The sequence below is a fragment of the Corvus kubaryi genome, unplaced genomic scaffold, assembly GCF_017639235.1.
Source record: "Corvus kubaryi isolate FWS band 111438036 unplaced genomic scaffold, C.kubaryi_AGA036_p1.0 37385, whole genome shotgun sequence".
Lineage (NCBI taxonomy): Eukaryota > Metazoa > Chordata > Aves > Passeriformes > Corvidae > Corvus > Corvus kubaryi.
In genome coordinates, this window is record NW_024581127.1 from 36171032 (window position 1) to 36187871 (window position 16840).

Here is a 16840-nt window from a genome sequence, read left to right on the forward strand (position 1 = left end):
CAGAGGGCAGGGATGGATGGGATATTGGGAAGGAATTCCTCCTTGTGAGGAGGGTGAGGGGCTGGAATGGAATTCCCAGAGGAGCTGTGGCTGCCCCATCCCTGGAAGTGTCCAAGTCTGGGTTGGATGGGGCTTGGAACAACCTGGGATAGTAGAAGGTGTTCCTGCCCATGGCAGGGGCTGGAGAATTCCATGATCTTGAAGGTCCCTTCCCACCCAAACCATTCCATGGTTTTATCCAATACAGTGGCACCCATGACCCTGATGATCCTTGCCGGTCCTCCAGCTTTTCCCTGGATAACGAGAGAAGCAACCACTGCTTGATCCCTGAAGATCCCAGAGGCGAGTGAGGCAGCCCTGGCACTTCTTCCCTGCTCCAGCATCCCACTGGAAAAACTTCCAGTCAGGACACATTCCAATATCTGAGCTGTTATTAAACATTCCACTTTAATATTCTGGCATTAATTGATGAGAGCTGCAGGTGGATCTCTCACGGAACAGCCCAAATAATCCCAAAAGAATTCCTACCAATCTGCCACTTCCCATGGGCTCTCTGATCCCTAAATAAAAGCAATTCCCACAGAGGGAAGCGCCTCAGGATACTTTGGGAAACACCAATCCCAGTCCAAGACTCAGCAGTGGCTGGAAGAGCTTCCCTACTGATGAGACCAAACAGATCCATTTGGGTCCAAAAGGGAATCGAAGAGTCGGGAGAGAGACAAGGACTTGGGAAAAGCAGGAACAATGTCTTTGTACAGACCACAGAGCTGTGCCACGTATCCCAAAATCCTGAGGAACAGGACAAACAGGAAACCAGCCAGGCTGTGTCACCACAGGCCCCACATCTGTGGGGATGACGGGGCTGATCCAGCTTTTCCAGCCACGCTGCCATGCAGGAAGTTGGGACCATCCCTCCCCTCTGCCTTTCCGTCTGGTGTGATCCCAGAAATCCCAGCTCCTCAACATCCATCCCCCTGCTCCATTCCTGCCCCACTCTGCTCCCAGTGTATCCCAGTAAACCCATTTAATTCCCTCCCGTTTGTCCAAGGAGAAGTGGAAAAGACTGAAAATTCCATCACTTTATGGTGATTAATATCCACAATATTTTGCTGGGACTCATATCCCAAAAGAAACCAAAACAACCTTCCCAAAACCTCTTGGATAACCTGGGAGGCAGGAATCAAATCCACAAGACTTCACTTACTCCCAGCTCCCTGTGGAACCAGAAGACACCGACACCTCATCCATAATTACACATTTAGAGGGAACAGGGAATGTGGGAGTTGTCCCCAAACCCTGTGAGCAGCCAGGATCTCCCAGACTTGGGAATATCCCTGCCCCATCCATCAGCCAATAATCTTTTCCTACTAAACCTGGGGAGTCCTGGAGCATGTGGAGGAACAGCCCTGGAATAATTCCACAGCTTTCCAAACACAGAGTTTAAGAATATTCCAACACATGAAGCTGCAAATCCTCCACCTGGGATTGAAGCTCTCCAGGAAAAATCCTGAAGTACAAAAGGATTCAAATCCAGAAACGCAATTTGAATCAAAGGAAGCAAATCCAAGAATTCACTGAGGGAATCCCTTCCTGAATTTCTCTGTGAAGGAGAAGGTGCCACATGGAGAAGCATCTGTCGGGAAAGGTTGGATAATTGGATACACTTTTGGAGGGGGGAATGAACTACCTGCTCTCCCAAGGTCACTTCCAGACCTATTCCCTTTTTTTCTTCCTTTCTCCAACCTTCTTTATTTGCCAACTTTCCACAACCACATTCCTGCTTTATTTTATTCATTCCTATCCAGTTAAAATCAAGATTTCAGTATGGGAACATTCCCTTCAATCAAGGGAACGGGATTCCAAACCAGCTGATATCCTTGGAAGCAGCACTTCCTCAAGCTCCTCCAAGGTTAAAATGCTGTAGCAATCCAAAATTGCTCCGTGTTTCCAAAGCTTTCTATCTTTTCATGGCATCATGGAATGATTTGGGCTGGAAGATCTTAAAGATCAGGGAATTCCAGTTCCCTGCCATGGGCAGGGACACCTTCCACTATCCCAGGTTGCTCCAAGCCCCACCCAACCCGGCCTTGGACATTTCCAGGGATGGGGCAGCCACAGCTGCTCCAGGAATTCCATTCCAGCCCCTCACCACCCTCCCAGCCAAGAATTCCTCCCCATTATCCCATCTATCCCTGCCCTCTGGCAGTGGGAAGCCATTCCCTGTGTCCTGGCACTTCAGGCCTTTGTCCAAAATCCCTCATCCAGGAAAAGTCAACATCTCAAGGGAGCTGTTTGAACACAAAATAATCCCAAAATATACCTGGAGACAAATCCCAGCTACGTCACGGTCCAAACCCCTCTCCCAGCTCCAGCAATTCCCACAGGGAATTTCATGGGGCCACAGGGAAAATGTGTCTCGTATCCATCTGAAACAACTAAATCCCAGGTGGGGGAAGCCTTTTATCCACAAAAACGTTCCCAGGGAACAGCAGAACCACACTTGGAGCCACCAACATCCCAACAACATTCCAGACACTCAGAGGTGCCACGCTGAGCTCCGAGTTCTGCTCCAAGGCAGCAGGACATGGATGCAAATTCCCTGTTCCATGCTGGATTCAGTATTCCACTAATTATCGGTGTTTTCAGCAAATTAGATGCAAAACTGGCCACGGCACTGGGATACAGGTGAGAGATTGTGTATTCCTGCCTAGGCCAACCTCTTCCTTCCCAGAAAAACTTCCTACATGACACCTGAAAATCCAGGGAAACCCCAGGAAAAGCAGGAAACAGCTTTTGTGTGGAGATGCCAAAGGACAACACAGATACGGAGTCCAACTTCTCCTCAGTGATCAACAACACCTCCAGGAGGACTCAGCAACACATTCCTAAATCCAAGAACCCTTGGAATCCCTTCACTGAGCCCTTGGAATGCCTGTTCCTACCTTCCTTGGCGGCCACCTGTGTCCTGGTCGCCGGCATCCGGCAGAGCCTGTGCTTGGAAATCTGCACCAGGCCCCGGGGCGAGGAGCGTTTCGGCGTCACCGAAGGTTTTCCACGCACGGAATTTTTCCTCCGGAGGTGGAAGCGGCTCTTCAGAGCTGTGGTGGGGGAGATGTTCTTCTTATCCGTGGGGGAACTGGGAATGGGAATATCACACGGTTAGGAGGGAGCAGGGAAGGGACCAAAACATTCTTGGTGTCCTTCTCCAGAGCTCCAAGAGGAGTCAAATCCCAGCAGGATTCTCCTCTGGCTGAGGGGGAGGAGAAGCTCTGAACAGAAAATTCCAAGGAAACAGGCAAATGAGAGGAATTCCTGGCAAGGAACAGATGGAGAATGAGGTGTTCTAACAGCCGAACTCGCTCGCTGCCTTCTGCTCAACAGATGTGAGGGATTCAATCATGGAATCATGGAATTGTTTGGGTTGGAAAAGAGCTCTGAGATTGTCAAGTCCAAGCATTCCCCAGCACTGCCAAGGCCACCACTGACCATGTCCCCAAGTGCCACATCCACAGGGATCTTAAATCCCTCCAGGGATGGGGATTCCCAATGCCTGACCACCCTTTCCAAGAAGGAATTTTCCCAATATCCAAACTAAAGCTCCCCTGGAGCAACTTGAGGCTGTTTCCTCTTGTCCTGTCCCTGTTCCCTGGGAGCAGATCCCAATCCCTCCTGGCTCCACCCTCCTGTCAGGGAATTTTAGGGATCCAGAAGTCCCCCCTGAGCCTCCTTTTCTCCAGGATGAGCTCTCCCAGCTCTCTCAGCCACTCCTGGTGCTCCAGACCCTTCCCCAGCTACATTCCCATCTCTGAACACACTCCAGATCCTCAATATCCTGCCCCCAGGATTTGAGGAGCCTCAGCAGTGCCCAGCACAGGGGGATGATCCCTTCCCTGATTCTGCTGGAATTTAGCAAGGTGTGGAAGGACTCCCTGAAGTGCCAAAAAATCCCAAACATTCCCAGCTTCTCCAGGCTGCTCCAGAGTGATTTTCCCAGCACAATCCACTCACTGGCAGCTTTCCAGGCAAAGCAGGAGGGCAAGGAAAGGATGGAAACCTGTTGGGAAGCACTGAGAGGATGTGGGAAATTCAAGCAGGAATGAAGGAACCAGATTTCCAAATCAATGCTGTTCACTTCATCACTTGGAACAGTTTTCCAAAGGGATGGAAGGGAGGAAAATACCAGCAGAGCTCATATCCCATCGCTGCTGCATCCCAGGATCTGCACAGGGCTTCCCAAGGATAGACCAGACACGATACAGGGATCCAAAACATTCCTCCTCTTTTTCCCAGTCCCACAAAACAGTTATGGGAATTTGAAAATAAATCCAGGAAAAAAAAAATCCACCTCCCTTTAGTGAGTGAGGAAGTGTCAGTGAGCACAGGGATTCCCAGGATCCAACTCTGGATCACCCAGCATCAGGAAAATATGGAGCTGCTGGAGCAAGTCCAGAGGAGGCCACGGAGATGCTCCAAGGGCTGGAGCCCCTCTGCTCTGGAGCCAGGCTGGGAGAGCTGGGAATGTCCAGCCTGGAGAAGAGAAGGATCCAGGGAAACCTCAGAGACCCTTCCAGGGCCTGAAGGGGTTCCAGGAGAGCTGGAGAGGGACTTGGGACAAGGGATGGAGGGACAGGATACAGGGAATGGCTTCCCACTGCCAGAGGGCAGGGTTAGATGGGATACTGGGAGGGAATTCTTGGCTGGGAGGGTGGTGAGGGGTTGGAATGGAATTCCCAGAGAAGCTGTGGCTGCTCCACCCCTGAAGTGTCCAAGGCCAGGTTGGATGAGGCTTGGAGCAACCTGGGATAGGGGAAGGTGTCCCTTCCCATGACAGAGGGACTGGAATTCCCTGATCTTTAAGATCTTCCAACCCAAACCGTTCCATGATTCCATAAATCCTCCAGCACCCAACGACCCTCACTGGAATTTCTCCCACAAGAAGCCACAACTTCAACACGAAATCCACGGACACAAAATCCAACCAACAACTTACCCCACATTCCCTTTCCTCTTGATGATTTTCGTCCGGCTCTTCACTTTGTAACTGGACAGCGCAGCCTCTCCAAAGGATTTCATCCCACCGGGAACAACGGACGCCGTGCTCGGAGCCGGCGGGATGGAGGTGGCTCGAGGGATATTTGGGGCTGGAGGCTTCTTCTGGTCCTCGGATCTCCACTGGAATGCTGACTTGGAAGTGGAAGGCAAAGTCTGCAAGCTGGAGGCTTTCCACTTATATTTACTGGGAGAAACCCCCAGCTTGGATTGCAATCCCAATTTTTTTATCTTTGCTCCCAAATCCGCTTTGGGGGAGATTTTAGCACCTTTGTCCGTTCCTGGGATGCCCTTCTTGGAATTTTCGGCTCGAGGGCTCACCCACCTCTTCACGATCCGAGAGTTTTTCCCAGGGTTTGCCACCCAGGTGTAGTTATTTTTCCTGAATTTCTGCGATTTGCCAGAGATGGATGCTGAGGCAGCTTTTTGGAGACCGGGAGCTTTGGGAATGACGGGAAATCTGCTTTTCACCAGAGCCACCCCAATCTGAGCAGGTCCAGAGAGCACCTCGGCATTCCCAAAGAGTTTGGGGTGTAAGGAAGCATCCCGGACTTCCTCACCACTCGGCTGCCCTGGAGAGGGGGGTTCTGCCTTGATCCGTGCCGAGTGCTGGGCTGGCTCCTGACCTGGCAATTCCAAAGGTTTTTGTGGCTCCGACTTCAGCGCCACGGCACTTTCACTGGTGCTTCCAGAGGTGGAAAAGGAGCTCCCAGCTCCACTTCCAGGCAGGCACACCGTCCTTGACGTGGAACTGAAGGAAATGGATAGGGAAGGTCTTCTCTCTTCCTTCTGGAGAAGAGACTTCTGGATATTCCCATCCGCCGAAGGAGCCACCGCCGCTTCCTGCCTGGAAAACTCGCTGTAAGGACCCACATTTTCCTGGCCAGCCCTTTGTGGCACCTGGATATCCACGACGATGTTCCCATCCGTGGTGAAGTCCACATGTCTTTCCGGGGACGATTCCAGTGGCTCGGGAGTTTGGCTGTCCCCAAGGCTCCCAAAACCTCGGGAAGTGCTGGAAACACTTCCAACATCATAACCCGATCCCGGCAGCCGGTTGTCCAGGGAGTATTTTTTCCTCCAGGAATGAGTCTGGCGTGGGTGGAAATTCCTGGGAGCCTGCTGGGGGTACCTGGTGGAAAAGGCTCCTCTCCTGGTGTAGCCGGGCTGGTGGGGGTTGTTCCACCTGGGAGGAGCCGACGGCGCCGGATGTGGAACATTCCCGTGCATGTTCCTGTGGCTGTTTATGAGACCTATGGAAAAGGCAGAGCGTTAATTCCCTGATCCCACGGGAATGTGAGAGTGACGCGGCGCTGCTTTTCCTCACGCTGGAATTACATCGTCGCTCAGGTTTTGGATAAGCCAGGGTGGAAAGACAAGTCATGGAATCACTGAATCCAGGAATGGTTCGGGTCAGAAGGGATCTTCAAGACCATCTTGTTCCAATCCCCATATATCCCTGGATTCCACAGGTGGCTCCAAGCCCCATCCAACCTGGCCTTGGACACTTCCAGGGATGGGGCAGCCACAGCTGCTCCGGGAATTCCATTCCAGCCCCTCACCGCTCTCCCAGGGAAGAATTCCTTCCCAATATCCCATCTATTCCTGCCCTCTGGCAGTGGGAAGCCATTCCCCCTTGTCCTGGCAGCAGATCCTGATCCCACCTGGCTCCACCCTCCTGTCAGGGAATTTTAGGGAGCCAGAAGGTCCCCCCTGAGCCTCCTTTTCTCCCCCCCAGCTCCTTCAGCTGCTCCTGCTGCTCCAGACCCTTCCCAAATTCCCCTCCTTGCTTCCCCTCAAAGCAGCAACAAGGACACTCCGAGGCTTTGCTGCCACGTCCCTCCGGAAGCCACCACCTCTCCCTGGTGCTTTGATCCACCAACATTCCCGTTAACTCGGGAATTTCTGCCCTTGCCCAGCCTCACTGTTTCAGAAAACCTTTCCCATGAGTGATTCCTGAAGGAATTTGGAGCCTGGTATTTCAGGCAGAGGAGTTTTTCCTTCCCCGGGGTCACGGCGCTGCCGGGAAAGCCGAGTCAGCACATTCCTCATGGAACAGCTAGGATTGCTTTCCTGGCTCCCATCATTCCCCCACGGAGGAGCTCCCAGAGAGGCAAATCCCAAGTCCTGAGCGGAGCTTATGGCCTCACTAACGAGGAAAAATTACTCTGAGGGACAAAAATAGAAGGAGTTGGTGCTAAAGAGAAATCCTGGTGCTTTCCAGAGCTTGGGAAGGGCACATGGATACACATCCCACCTCTGTGCTCCCAGCCTGGGGCTGTGGGACAGGGAACACCCCCTTCCCAAAGCCAGGAGAGTCCCAGATCCTGCCGGGAGCAGCAGTGTGGGAATTCCCTGGCATGGGGATGCCAAAATCCCCCAGTGCTCCGTGGCCCACTCGGCTTTCCTGGCTCTTTTCCCTTTCCATCTTTTCCCAGCACTCCCTGGATCACTCCCCTCTTCTCCCAGAACTCCAGAGTCCTCTCTTCTCCCCTTTCCCTCCTTTTCCCAGCATTCCTGGGTCCCTTCTCCCTTTTCTCAGCACTCCTGGGGTCTCCATCTTCCCTTCCCACTTTCCCCCACCATTTCTGGATTCCCTCCCTCTCCACCTCCACCTCCTCTTGGGCCCTTCCCCTTCCCAGAAGATCCCATCCCCGTCCCACTCACACTTCCCCCTAAAATCCAAAATCCCTTCCACAGTTCGTCCCTCCCCCACCAAGGACTCCCCAGATCCTGCCACAACCCGTCCCTGTCCCACCCTAGATTCCCAAAATTCCCTTAAAACACCGCACCGCCCCCCAGGATGCCAAGATTTCCCCTTATCCCTCCTCCAGGTCCTCTCACGTCCCTCCCGGATCCCCTCGTAGCAGCCGCTCCCTGTTTCCCGACCCCGGCTTCTTTTCCTCGCCCCCCTCCTCCCTTTTTTCCCCGCTCCCCTCGGTGTCCCGGCCTCTCCCAATCCCGGATCCCACCGATCCCCCCCACCCCGGAGCACTGGAATTTCCCGGCACAGCCGCTCCCGTTCCCGCACCCCATTCCCCTCCTGATTCCCCGTTTCCCCCGTTCCCCTCATAGGACCTGGATATTCCAGCATCCCAGGTCCCCCGGTGTTCACCCCATTCCCGGATCCCCCCGATCCCCGCACCCCGGAGCACTCGGATCTCCCGGCACAGCCGCTCCCAATATTCCCGGATCCCCCCGATCCCCGCATCCCGGAGCACTCGGATCTCCCGGCACAGCCGCTCCCGTTCCCAATATTCCCGGATCCCCCCGATCCCCGCACCCCGCAGCACTCGGATCTCCCGGCACAGCCGCTCCCGTTCCCAATATTCCCGGATCCCCCCGATCCCCGCACCCCGCAGCACTCGGATCTCCCGGCACAGCCGCTCCCGTTCCCAATATTCCCGGATCCCCCCGATCCCCGCACCCCGCAGCACTCGGATCTCCCGGCACAGCCGCTCCCGTTCCCAATATTCCCGGATCCCCCCGATCCCCGCACCCCGCAGCACTCGGATCTCCCGGCACAGCCGCTCCCGTTCCCGGATCCCCCCGATCCCCGCACCCTGGAGCACTCGGATCTCCCGGCACAGCCGCTCCCGTTCCTCCATCCCCGCAGCGCTGCCGCACGGCCCCGCGCCCCCGTGACGCCATCAACCGGCGCCGCCCGCCGCCAACGGACCACGTGAGCGCCCCCGAGCGGTCACGTGACGCCCGCGACCGTTGCCGGGCAACGGGGACGGGACAGCGCGGCCTAAACTGAGCCTGGGGCTGGGCCTGAGATTGGGCCTAACCCAGCCCGGCCCGGGTGTCCCCGGCCTCTGTCCCCAGCCTAGGATAGCTCGGCTGCCCCCTGTTCCCATCTCAGCCTGGTCCAACTGCCACCAGACCCTGTCCCCTGTTCCCATCTCAGTCGGGACCAGCTGTTCCTAGCCCCTGTCCTCAGCCTGGGCCACCCTGGCTCTTCTGTCCCCAAGCCCTTGTCCCCAGCCTCTGTTCCTTCCACAACCTCATCCAGCCATCTCCTGTCCCCATCCCAGCCTAGTCCAGCTGTCCCCATCTTCCCAATGATCAGATGGCTGCAGCATTTCTCCCATGATTGTTGTCCCAAAAAACACTTCTTCCACGCAGCGTGCAAGACCCTGATCCACAAACTGAGCCAAAATATTGGAATTATTTCCGGTTCTGCACAGAAAAGGGGGAGCTGGTTTTTCCTTCTCCTGGCCTTGGTTGTTTCTCCACCTCTCCCTGGTCCATTGGTTCCATGTTCTGTTGTGTTGGGGTTTGGGTGATGTTTTATCCCAAGTTTCTTCTTCTCTCTTTTCTCCATATCTGCAGCTCCCGAGGCTCATTCAGGCTGCAATTACTGAGATGTGTGAAGCACAGTTTATCTACTTGGAAACTGGAAATCTTGGAGCCAGGCTGGGAGAGCTGGGAATGTCCAGCCTGGAGAAGAGAAGGATCCAGGGAGACCTCAGAGACCCTTCCAGTGCCTAAAGGGGCTCCAGGAGAGCTGGAGAGGGACTTGGGACAAGCGAATGGAGTGGCAGCACAAGGAGGAATGGCTTCCCACTGCCAGAGGGCAGGGATGGATGGGATATTGGGAAGGAATTTTTCCCTGGGAGGGTGGTGAGGGGCTGGAATGGAATTCCCAGAGAAGCTATGGCTGCCCCATCCCTGGAAGTGTCCAAGGCAGGTTGGATGAGGCTTGGAGCAACCTGGAACAGGGGAAAGTGTCCCTGCCCATGGCAGGGGATTGGAATTGGATGATCTTCAAGGTTTCTTCCAACCCAAACCATTCCAGGATTCTGGAATTTCCTGTACCGAGGTGAATCTGGTCCAGCTGTCCCCATCCCCTGTCCCCTCTGCCCTCTCCCATCACCAGTATTTTCCCACAGCCAGGCATGAGGGTGATCCATGGGACAATCTCCAGCAAGAAGACTTCAATTCCACCCATCAGCCTCATGATTCCTTATTTCCCACACTTCAGCTGTCATTTTTGAAAGGTTTTGCAGGAAAACCAGTCCCAAAGCTGCAAATTCACTCATGGTACTGATGAAAATCCTGAAGGAGTTTGTTTTCCAAATCTTTTCGCTCTTCCCTGAGGGAATAAACCCCATAAACAAAGAGTAGCAGAGCCTCAAGTCTGCAAAGGAGATAAAACTCCAGCCTAAAATTATTCAGGGAACAAAAAAACGAGCCAAGGAGCTGGAGCAACACAACACCAGGATGGAACCTTTGGAAAAGCAACCCATTATCAGCCTCAAATCCCTAAACCAGACACTGCCCCTTGGGATCTCTCACTTCCCGATGCAGCTGGGGAGCTCTGCCTGTCCCAGCTCTGGTCAAATCACATCTCTGGGATGAGCCCACAATTTCCCTGCTTGGAAAGGGAGATTTGGTAAATTATTAATGGTGTTTTGTGGCGTTTTAAAGTGGAATATGGAAGAACCAGCTTGTTGGGATAAACCATTCTGGGAGCAAAATACAAAGAATTTAGGGAGTCTGACCCTTATTATCCTCTCCTGATTGCCTAGAACTGCTAAAAAAACACCCCAAATCCTCTCTTTTTCTCCAAGTCTTGCACACATGGGAGCAGGCTGGGAACCAGGCAGGCAGAACTGACAGATCTCCTCCCTTTGGGCGGCCTCAGATCAGCTTCAATCGATCCCAAATCCCACCCAGGGTTCCATAATGGCTTTAAACTGACAGGAATTGGCACTTGTGCCAAAAAAAATCCTCCTCCACTCCCAGCTGCTCCTTCCCTCCCTTGTGTTGGCACAGGGAGTCGAGTGCTTTGCATAAATGAGCTCGGAACGAGCTGCTCTGAATTGAAATGAATTCAGCACTCGTGGAGGAAATGCTCATTTTTAACCCAGGGACGCCGTGGATCCACCACTCCCACAAAATCCAACCTCGGGGAAAAGGCGAACTCAAAGCTGTTTTGCCAATTTACACCAAAATTTGTAAGGAGAAAATGCAAAGTTTGGAGGATCTTGGACACACTTGGGGTCATCCTCGGATGTTTTCCATCGGGAGAGCTTTGGGATGGGGGTATCCAAAGGAGGAGAAGCAGCAATTGAAGCATGAACTGGATCTTCTCCAGGGAATAGAGAGGAGCATCCTGCCTTGGGACAAGCAGCTGGCAGAATTTCCTGAATCTCCCCTGGGATTTGTGCAGAGGGCAAAGAAGAAACGAGAATGTTAAAATATTAAATATTAAAATAAATCCTTTTTTTTTTTTTTTTTGGCTTTCCAGCCCATTCCTGTTCCAAGCAACATATCCAAAAGAAATTCATGGCACTTTTAATTAATGAAATTTCTGTGACACTTTGGAAGTCTAATTTAATTTTTTTTAAAAAAGGGGGAAAAAAACCCCAAAAGCAAGTGCAGGGTTTTGGGTGTGAGTAAACACCCTAGGGAAGGGAACACATGGAAAAGGAATCAAATTGTCTCGTTCAGCCCAAAATAAATCCTTCCAATGTCCTAAAGCACTATCCCAGGGCAGATCCAGTGCCAGAGGATCCGTGGATCCTAAAACACCCAGCACTGCCAGAGATCCATTTGTAGGCACAGCAGGTGTGGGACAGCAATCGTTCTCTCTGGGGGCACATCATGGAATCATGGAATGTTTTGGATAGGAAAGGACCTTCAAAGTCATGGAATTCCACCCCCCACCACGGGCAGGGACACCTTCCACTATCCCAGGTTGCTCCAAGCCCCATCCAACCTGGCCTGGAACAATTCCAGGGATGGGGCAGCCACAGATTCTCTGGAATGTCTTCCAGCACTTGTGAGTCTCAGTTGGATCATTGTGTCAAGATTTCAGGGAGATGCCTTAATTAAAATGCAAAAAAAGAAATGGGAGAGAATCCAGGAGCAAGTGGAAAATCAAGAGAGTGAAGGTTTAAAACATCACCTGCGCAGTCTCAAGGTCAGTGGTTGTTCCCTGCATCCTTTTCCCGAAGGATTGGGAAGAAAAGAGCCTGGAGGTGAGTGACCCATTCCCTCCTTTACCAGCAACAGCCATGGCATGGGCTCATGGGATGTGATCCAGCCACAGAACTTTTCCTTTTCCTTTTCCTTTTCCTTTTCCTTTTCCTTTTCCTCCTTTTCCTTTTCCTTTTCCTCCTTTTCCTTTTCCTTTTCCTTTTCCTTTTCCTTTTCCTCCTTTTCCTTCTCCTTTTCCTTTTCATTTTCCTTCTCCTTCTCTCCCTCCTTCTCTTCCACATTCTCTTCCTCATTCTCTTTCTCTCCTTCTCCCTCCTCCTTTTCCTTCTCCTTTTCTTTGTCTCTCATTCTCCTCCTTCTCCTTCTCCTTCTCCTTCTCCTTCTCCTTCTCCTTCTCCTTCTCCTTCTCCTTCTCCTCCTTCTCCTTCTCCTTCTCCTCCTTCTCCTTCTTCTCCTCTTTCTCTCCTCCTCTTCCTCCTCCTCCTTTTTCATGTGTCTTTCTCCTTCCCCTCCTTAATATTTCCAGGGATGGGGCATCCACAACTCTCCTGAGCAACCCAATCCAGGATCTCACCATCATCATAGTGAGCAAATTCCTCTTTATCTCTGACCTAAACCTCTCCCCTTTCTGTTCAAATCCATCACCCCTCATCCTGTCACTCCTAGCCCTACTAAAAACCCTTTCTCCCATTCCTACAGAAATCCATGGACACAGCCCCAGCTCCGAGAGGAGCTCAGCAATTATTTACCACTGAAGAAATTTGCTTCTTCTCCAAAAAGTTTTTCCTATTTTAACTCAAAGGGGGGGAAAAAAAAGAAAAGTGCTTCCCAAGGGCAAACAAACTCTCGACTCACATTTTTTTTGCTGATAACAGCAAGACTCCGGAGCGAGGCTCAAGGGAAGGAGATGTCTCCTGGGTTAGATGGAAAACAGAGAGGGAAATGTCAGTAACAGGAAAAGAAACGGCTGCAGGATCCTAAAGGAAAAGCCGCTGGCATTTATCAAGGGGGTGCTGGGGGTTTTATTGTGGTGTCTGGTTTTTGAGGATGTTTCTTGCCTCCAGTGTGGCTGCTGGGGCAGGAGCTGCACACAGACCTGAATCCACGTGTCTGGGAAAGGGAGAAACCAGAGAGATGATCTCTGTGCTTCCATGTTGTTGTCATTCCCAGTAGGAATTATTTTCCAAGGTATTTCAAGCAGGGATGGGAGAGCAAATCTTCCTCTGTGGTTCTCCCACTGAATTCAGGATGGTTCATTTGGCAATTCCACAGAGGCAGAAGGACCAACCATGGATCAAAAACCTCAATTAATCCGAAAATGTCCTAAATCCTCTGCTCTGCAGGAATGGGATCGTAGGGGCTGTGACATCCCACAGCAAAATGTGTTTTCTTTACTGAGCGAGGAGGTGACCACAGAGACTCACAGGACCCAGTTCTGGAGTCCTCCAATAGCAGAAGGATGTGGAGATGTTGGAGCGAGTCCAGAGGAGGCCATGGAGATGCTCCAAGGGCTGGAACTCCTCTGCTCTGGAGCCAGGCTGAGAGAGCTGGGAATGTCCAGCCGGGAGAAGAGAAGGATCCAGCAAGACGTCAGAGCCCCTTCCAGTGCCTAAAGGGGCTCCAGGAGAGCTGGAGAGGGACTTGGGACAAGCAAATGGAGTGGCAGCACAAGGGGGAATGGCTTCCCACTGCCAGAGGGCAGGGATGGACGGAATATTGGGAAGGAATTCTTCCCTGGGAGGGTGATGTGGAACTGGAATGGAATTCCCAGAGAAGCTGTGGCTGCTCCATCCCTGGAAGTGTCCAAGGCCAGGTTGGACGGGGCTTGCAGAAACCTGGGATAGTGGAAGGTGTCCCTGCCCATGGAAGGAGTTGGAATTCCATGATCTTGAAGGTCCCTTCCAACCCAAACCATCCCATGATTCTCCACTGTATCCTGGCAATGGAATCATGGCTTTTCCCGTGCCAATTCCAAGGGATAGAACCAATCCACCAGGAAACCATAGCAGAATGCCCAAAAATATTTGTTTGTGTGAAAACATCCATATTGATCCACCTTCAGCTGGGAAGGGGAGAGGACTTTGCTCCCCAGCCGCTTGGGCCTTGGACTTTTCCCTGCTTGGAAAGGTTAAGAAAGAAATCCATACACTGCCAATTGTAAATATTTGGATTGGAAATACTGTTTGGATGCTCATCTTGCACCACTGACCAGCATTGTCCAGCAGAGCTCTTCCCAGAGCCCGTGGCCATCCCAGGATCTGGTTTTATCCCAATTTAATGTAGTTACACCACCAGCTGCCGTTACCAAATTCCCACCTTGCAGGACCTGCCACTCCTGTGTTCCTTGCAAAAAACATTTGCAAATCCTTTTGGTTTCAGGAATTTCACAACAGCACCAAAGAGAGGGGAAACAAACTGTTCCTGACAATCTGAGCCGTGGCTTTTGCTGGATCTTACGGCAGCTGAGGGAAAAGCGGCATCAGAGCCCTGGATGAGAGGGAAGGATTTTCAGGAAGAAGGTGGTGAATTTTTGAGACCTTCCTGGGGTTTTTTTTGGACCTGGTCCCTCTCCCAGCTGGATCTCTGGAGCTCTGTGGGCGGCACCACTCAGAAAAACAGAGGTCGATGCACATCCGAAAGTCACAGAGGGAATTCAACTGGCTTGATTCCTCTTGGGATCCGTTTTTCCTGCCATTTCACCCACTGAAGCTCCTTTGTGTTTTGGCGGGGCTCCTCTTCACAGAGCTTGGCACATCCATGGCTTCTCCTTGTCCTCCCGACAGCTCCACAATGTCCCAATGCTTCCTCTGACCTGCACGGATGAGTTTTTTAAGAAGAACCATGAATTTTGGGTGCTCAGCATCATCACCAGTTTGGGAAACACCACAATTCCTGGGAGCCACATGGAGAGTCCAGCTCCTCTGCCCCTTCCAGCCTCCATAGGGTGCTTTGCTCTGGGAACTCCTTCCTTCGAGCATTGCTCCAGAGAGGCTAAAATTAAACCAGTGATTCCATCACCGACTGAAAACAGAGCATTCCTTCTCCACCCACGTGTTTTGGATGGACATCAGAAGCCAAACCCCGGCTGCTCAGTCCCCTGTGGAAAAACAATCTTCTATTCTGATCCTCCATCCACCGCAGCTCCCTCCGGTCGGGATGTTCAGTTCCCAGCCTGGCATTCAGGGGGCTCTGGAATGGGATTTTTGCCTGGAAATGGAAAAGATAAACACAAGCAGCCACTATCTCTGCAGCTTATTGCCCTGAACAAAAGCTTATTCTGCTCCAGAGGAGGGGGGGAAACAGAAGTTAATTCATGGATAAAGCGAGGAAAATAAAATCCCTTCGCGATCTCCTTTCCACCCTCTATGTCCCCAAATTCTTTGGGAAAGGGGAGATTTGCAGGCAGCCAGTGGAAAGATGGAGATTTCTCTCTCTGCAACTCCAGCCCACCTGGGGGTAAAATCCTAAATATCCCAATCCTCACTGAGCCACTGCCAGCTGGTGCAAACTCCTGCTCCATGGCCATCCAGCCCCACTGGAGTCATGGAATCACAAAAGAATTTGGATTGGAAGGGATTTTTTAAGGTCATCCAGTTCCAATCCCTGCCATGGGCAGGGACACCTCCCACTATCCCAGGTTGCTCCAAGCCCCACCCAACCTGGCCTTGGACACTTCCAGGGATGAGGCAGCCACAGCTTCTCTGGGAATCCCATTCCAGCCCCTCACCACCCTCCCAGGGAAGAATTCCTTCCCAACATCCCATCTATCCCTGCCCTCTGGCAGTGGGAAGCCATTCCCTGTGTCCTGTCCCTCCATCCCTTGTCCAAAGTCCCTCTCCAGCTCTCCTGGAGCCCCTTTAGGCCCTGGAAGGGTCTCTGAGGTCTCCCTGGATCCTTCCCTTCTTCTGGCTGGACATTCCCAGCTCTCTCAGCCTGGCTCCAGAGCAGAGGAGCTCCAGCCCTTGGAGCATCTCCATGGCCTCCTCTGGACTTGCTCCACGTCCTTCTGCTGTTGGACCCCAGAGCTGAAGGCAGCTGTGCAGATGGGGTCTCACCTGAGCAGGACAGAGGGGCAGAATTCCCCCTTCTCCTCCTGCCTACACTGTGGGATGAGCCTGGTACCTGGATCTCTGGATTTCTGAACCTCCATCACTGGGATCCCCAAGTTCCTGAGCCTCCATCACTGGCACCCCTGGATGCTGTAGCATCCATCACTAGGATCCCAAACATTCCCCAGGAGAGCCCAGCACCACAAAATCCCCTTCTGGTCCAAATTCTCAAAGCATGGAGCCAGGAAGGAATCCTCTGCCCACCCCACGTGCCCCTGGTCCCCCTTCACCCTCTGCCTCCCCCAAATCCCCACACAATTCCCAGAGCTTTTCCCACGCAGAATCCATCAAAGGGACAAAACAGGGGCTGTGACACCAATCTCTGTCACCTGCTGCCTTCCCCCCTCTCTCCAGATGTTTCCCCACACTGCACTCCCCAGCCCTTTCCCATCAAGTTGAGGCTGCGCAAAACTCATGACAGGAATGACTCCAATCCCAGTCACTCCTGGAGCTTCATTCCCAGCTCAGTGTCACAGCAGGGACAGCCAGGAACTAAACCCATGGCAGCCGCTTTTCTTTAACCCTTTTTTTTTCCCCAAACCCCCCCCCACACTCTTCCACCCAGTCAGCCCCATCGCAAGGTGCCCCACAGCCGCTGGGATACCCCCCACCCCCAAATGTGATTCCCATCCGGAATTCCTCTAGATGTCACCCTCAGCCATCTTTTCCCCCACACTCCGGCTCGCATTTTCCTTTCTCCAAGATCCTGCTTCGTTTTTTTTTTTTTTTTTTTT

At 52.5% G+C, this 16840-nt stretch overlaps 1 protein-coding gene across 2 annotated transcripts in view; it reads right to left on the reverse strand.

Annotated features, from left to right (window-relative positions):
* Nucleotides 1-13503, reverse strand: part of ZC3H3 (zinc finger CCCH-type containing 3) — a 135857-nt gene extending 122354 nt beyond the window's left edge. Inside the window, exons 1-4 of one of the 2 annotated variants that reach the window (XM_042036524.1) lie at nucleotides 13094-13503; nucleotides 12853-12911; nucleotides 4991-6302; nucleotides 2943-3136 (exon numbers count right to left, since the gene is read on the reverse strand). In XM_042036524.1, the coding sequence (XP_041892458.1) occupies nucleotides 2943-3136; nucleotides 4991-6302; nucleotides 12853-12911; nucleotides 13094-13161 (1633 nt within the window). In that variant the 5' untranslated portion in view covers nucleotides 13162-13503. Of the gene's footprint in view, nucleotides 1-2942; nucleotides 3137-4990; nucleotides 6303-8611; nucleotides 8716-12852; nucleotides 12912-13093 lie in introns of those variants that run through there. The other variant, XM_042036525.1, reaches the window with a different exon arrangement.
* Nucleotides 13504-16840: the final 3337 nt, after the last annotated feature.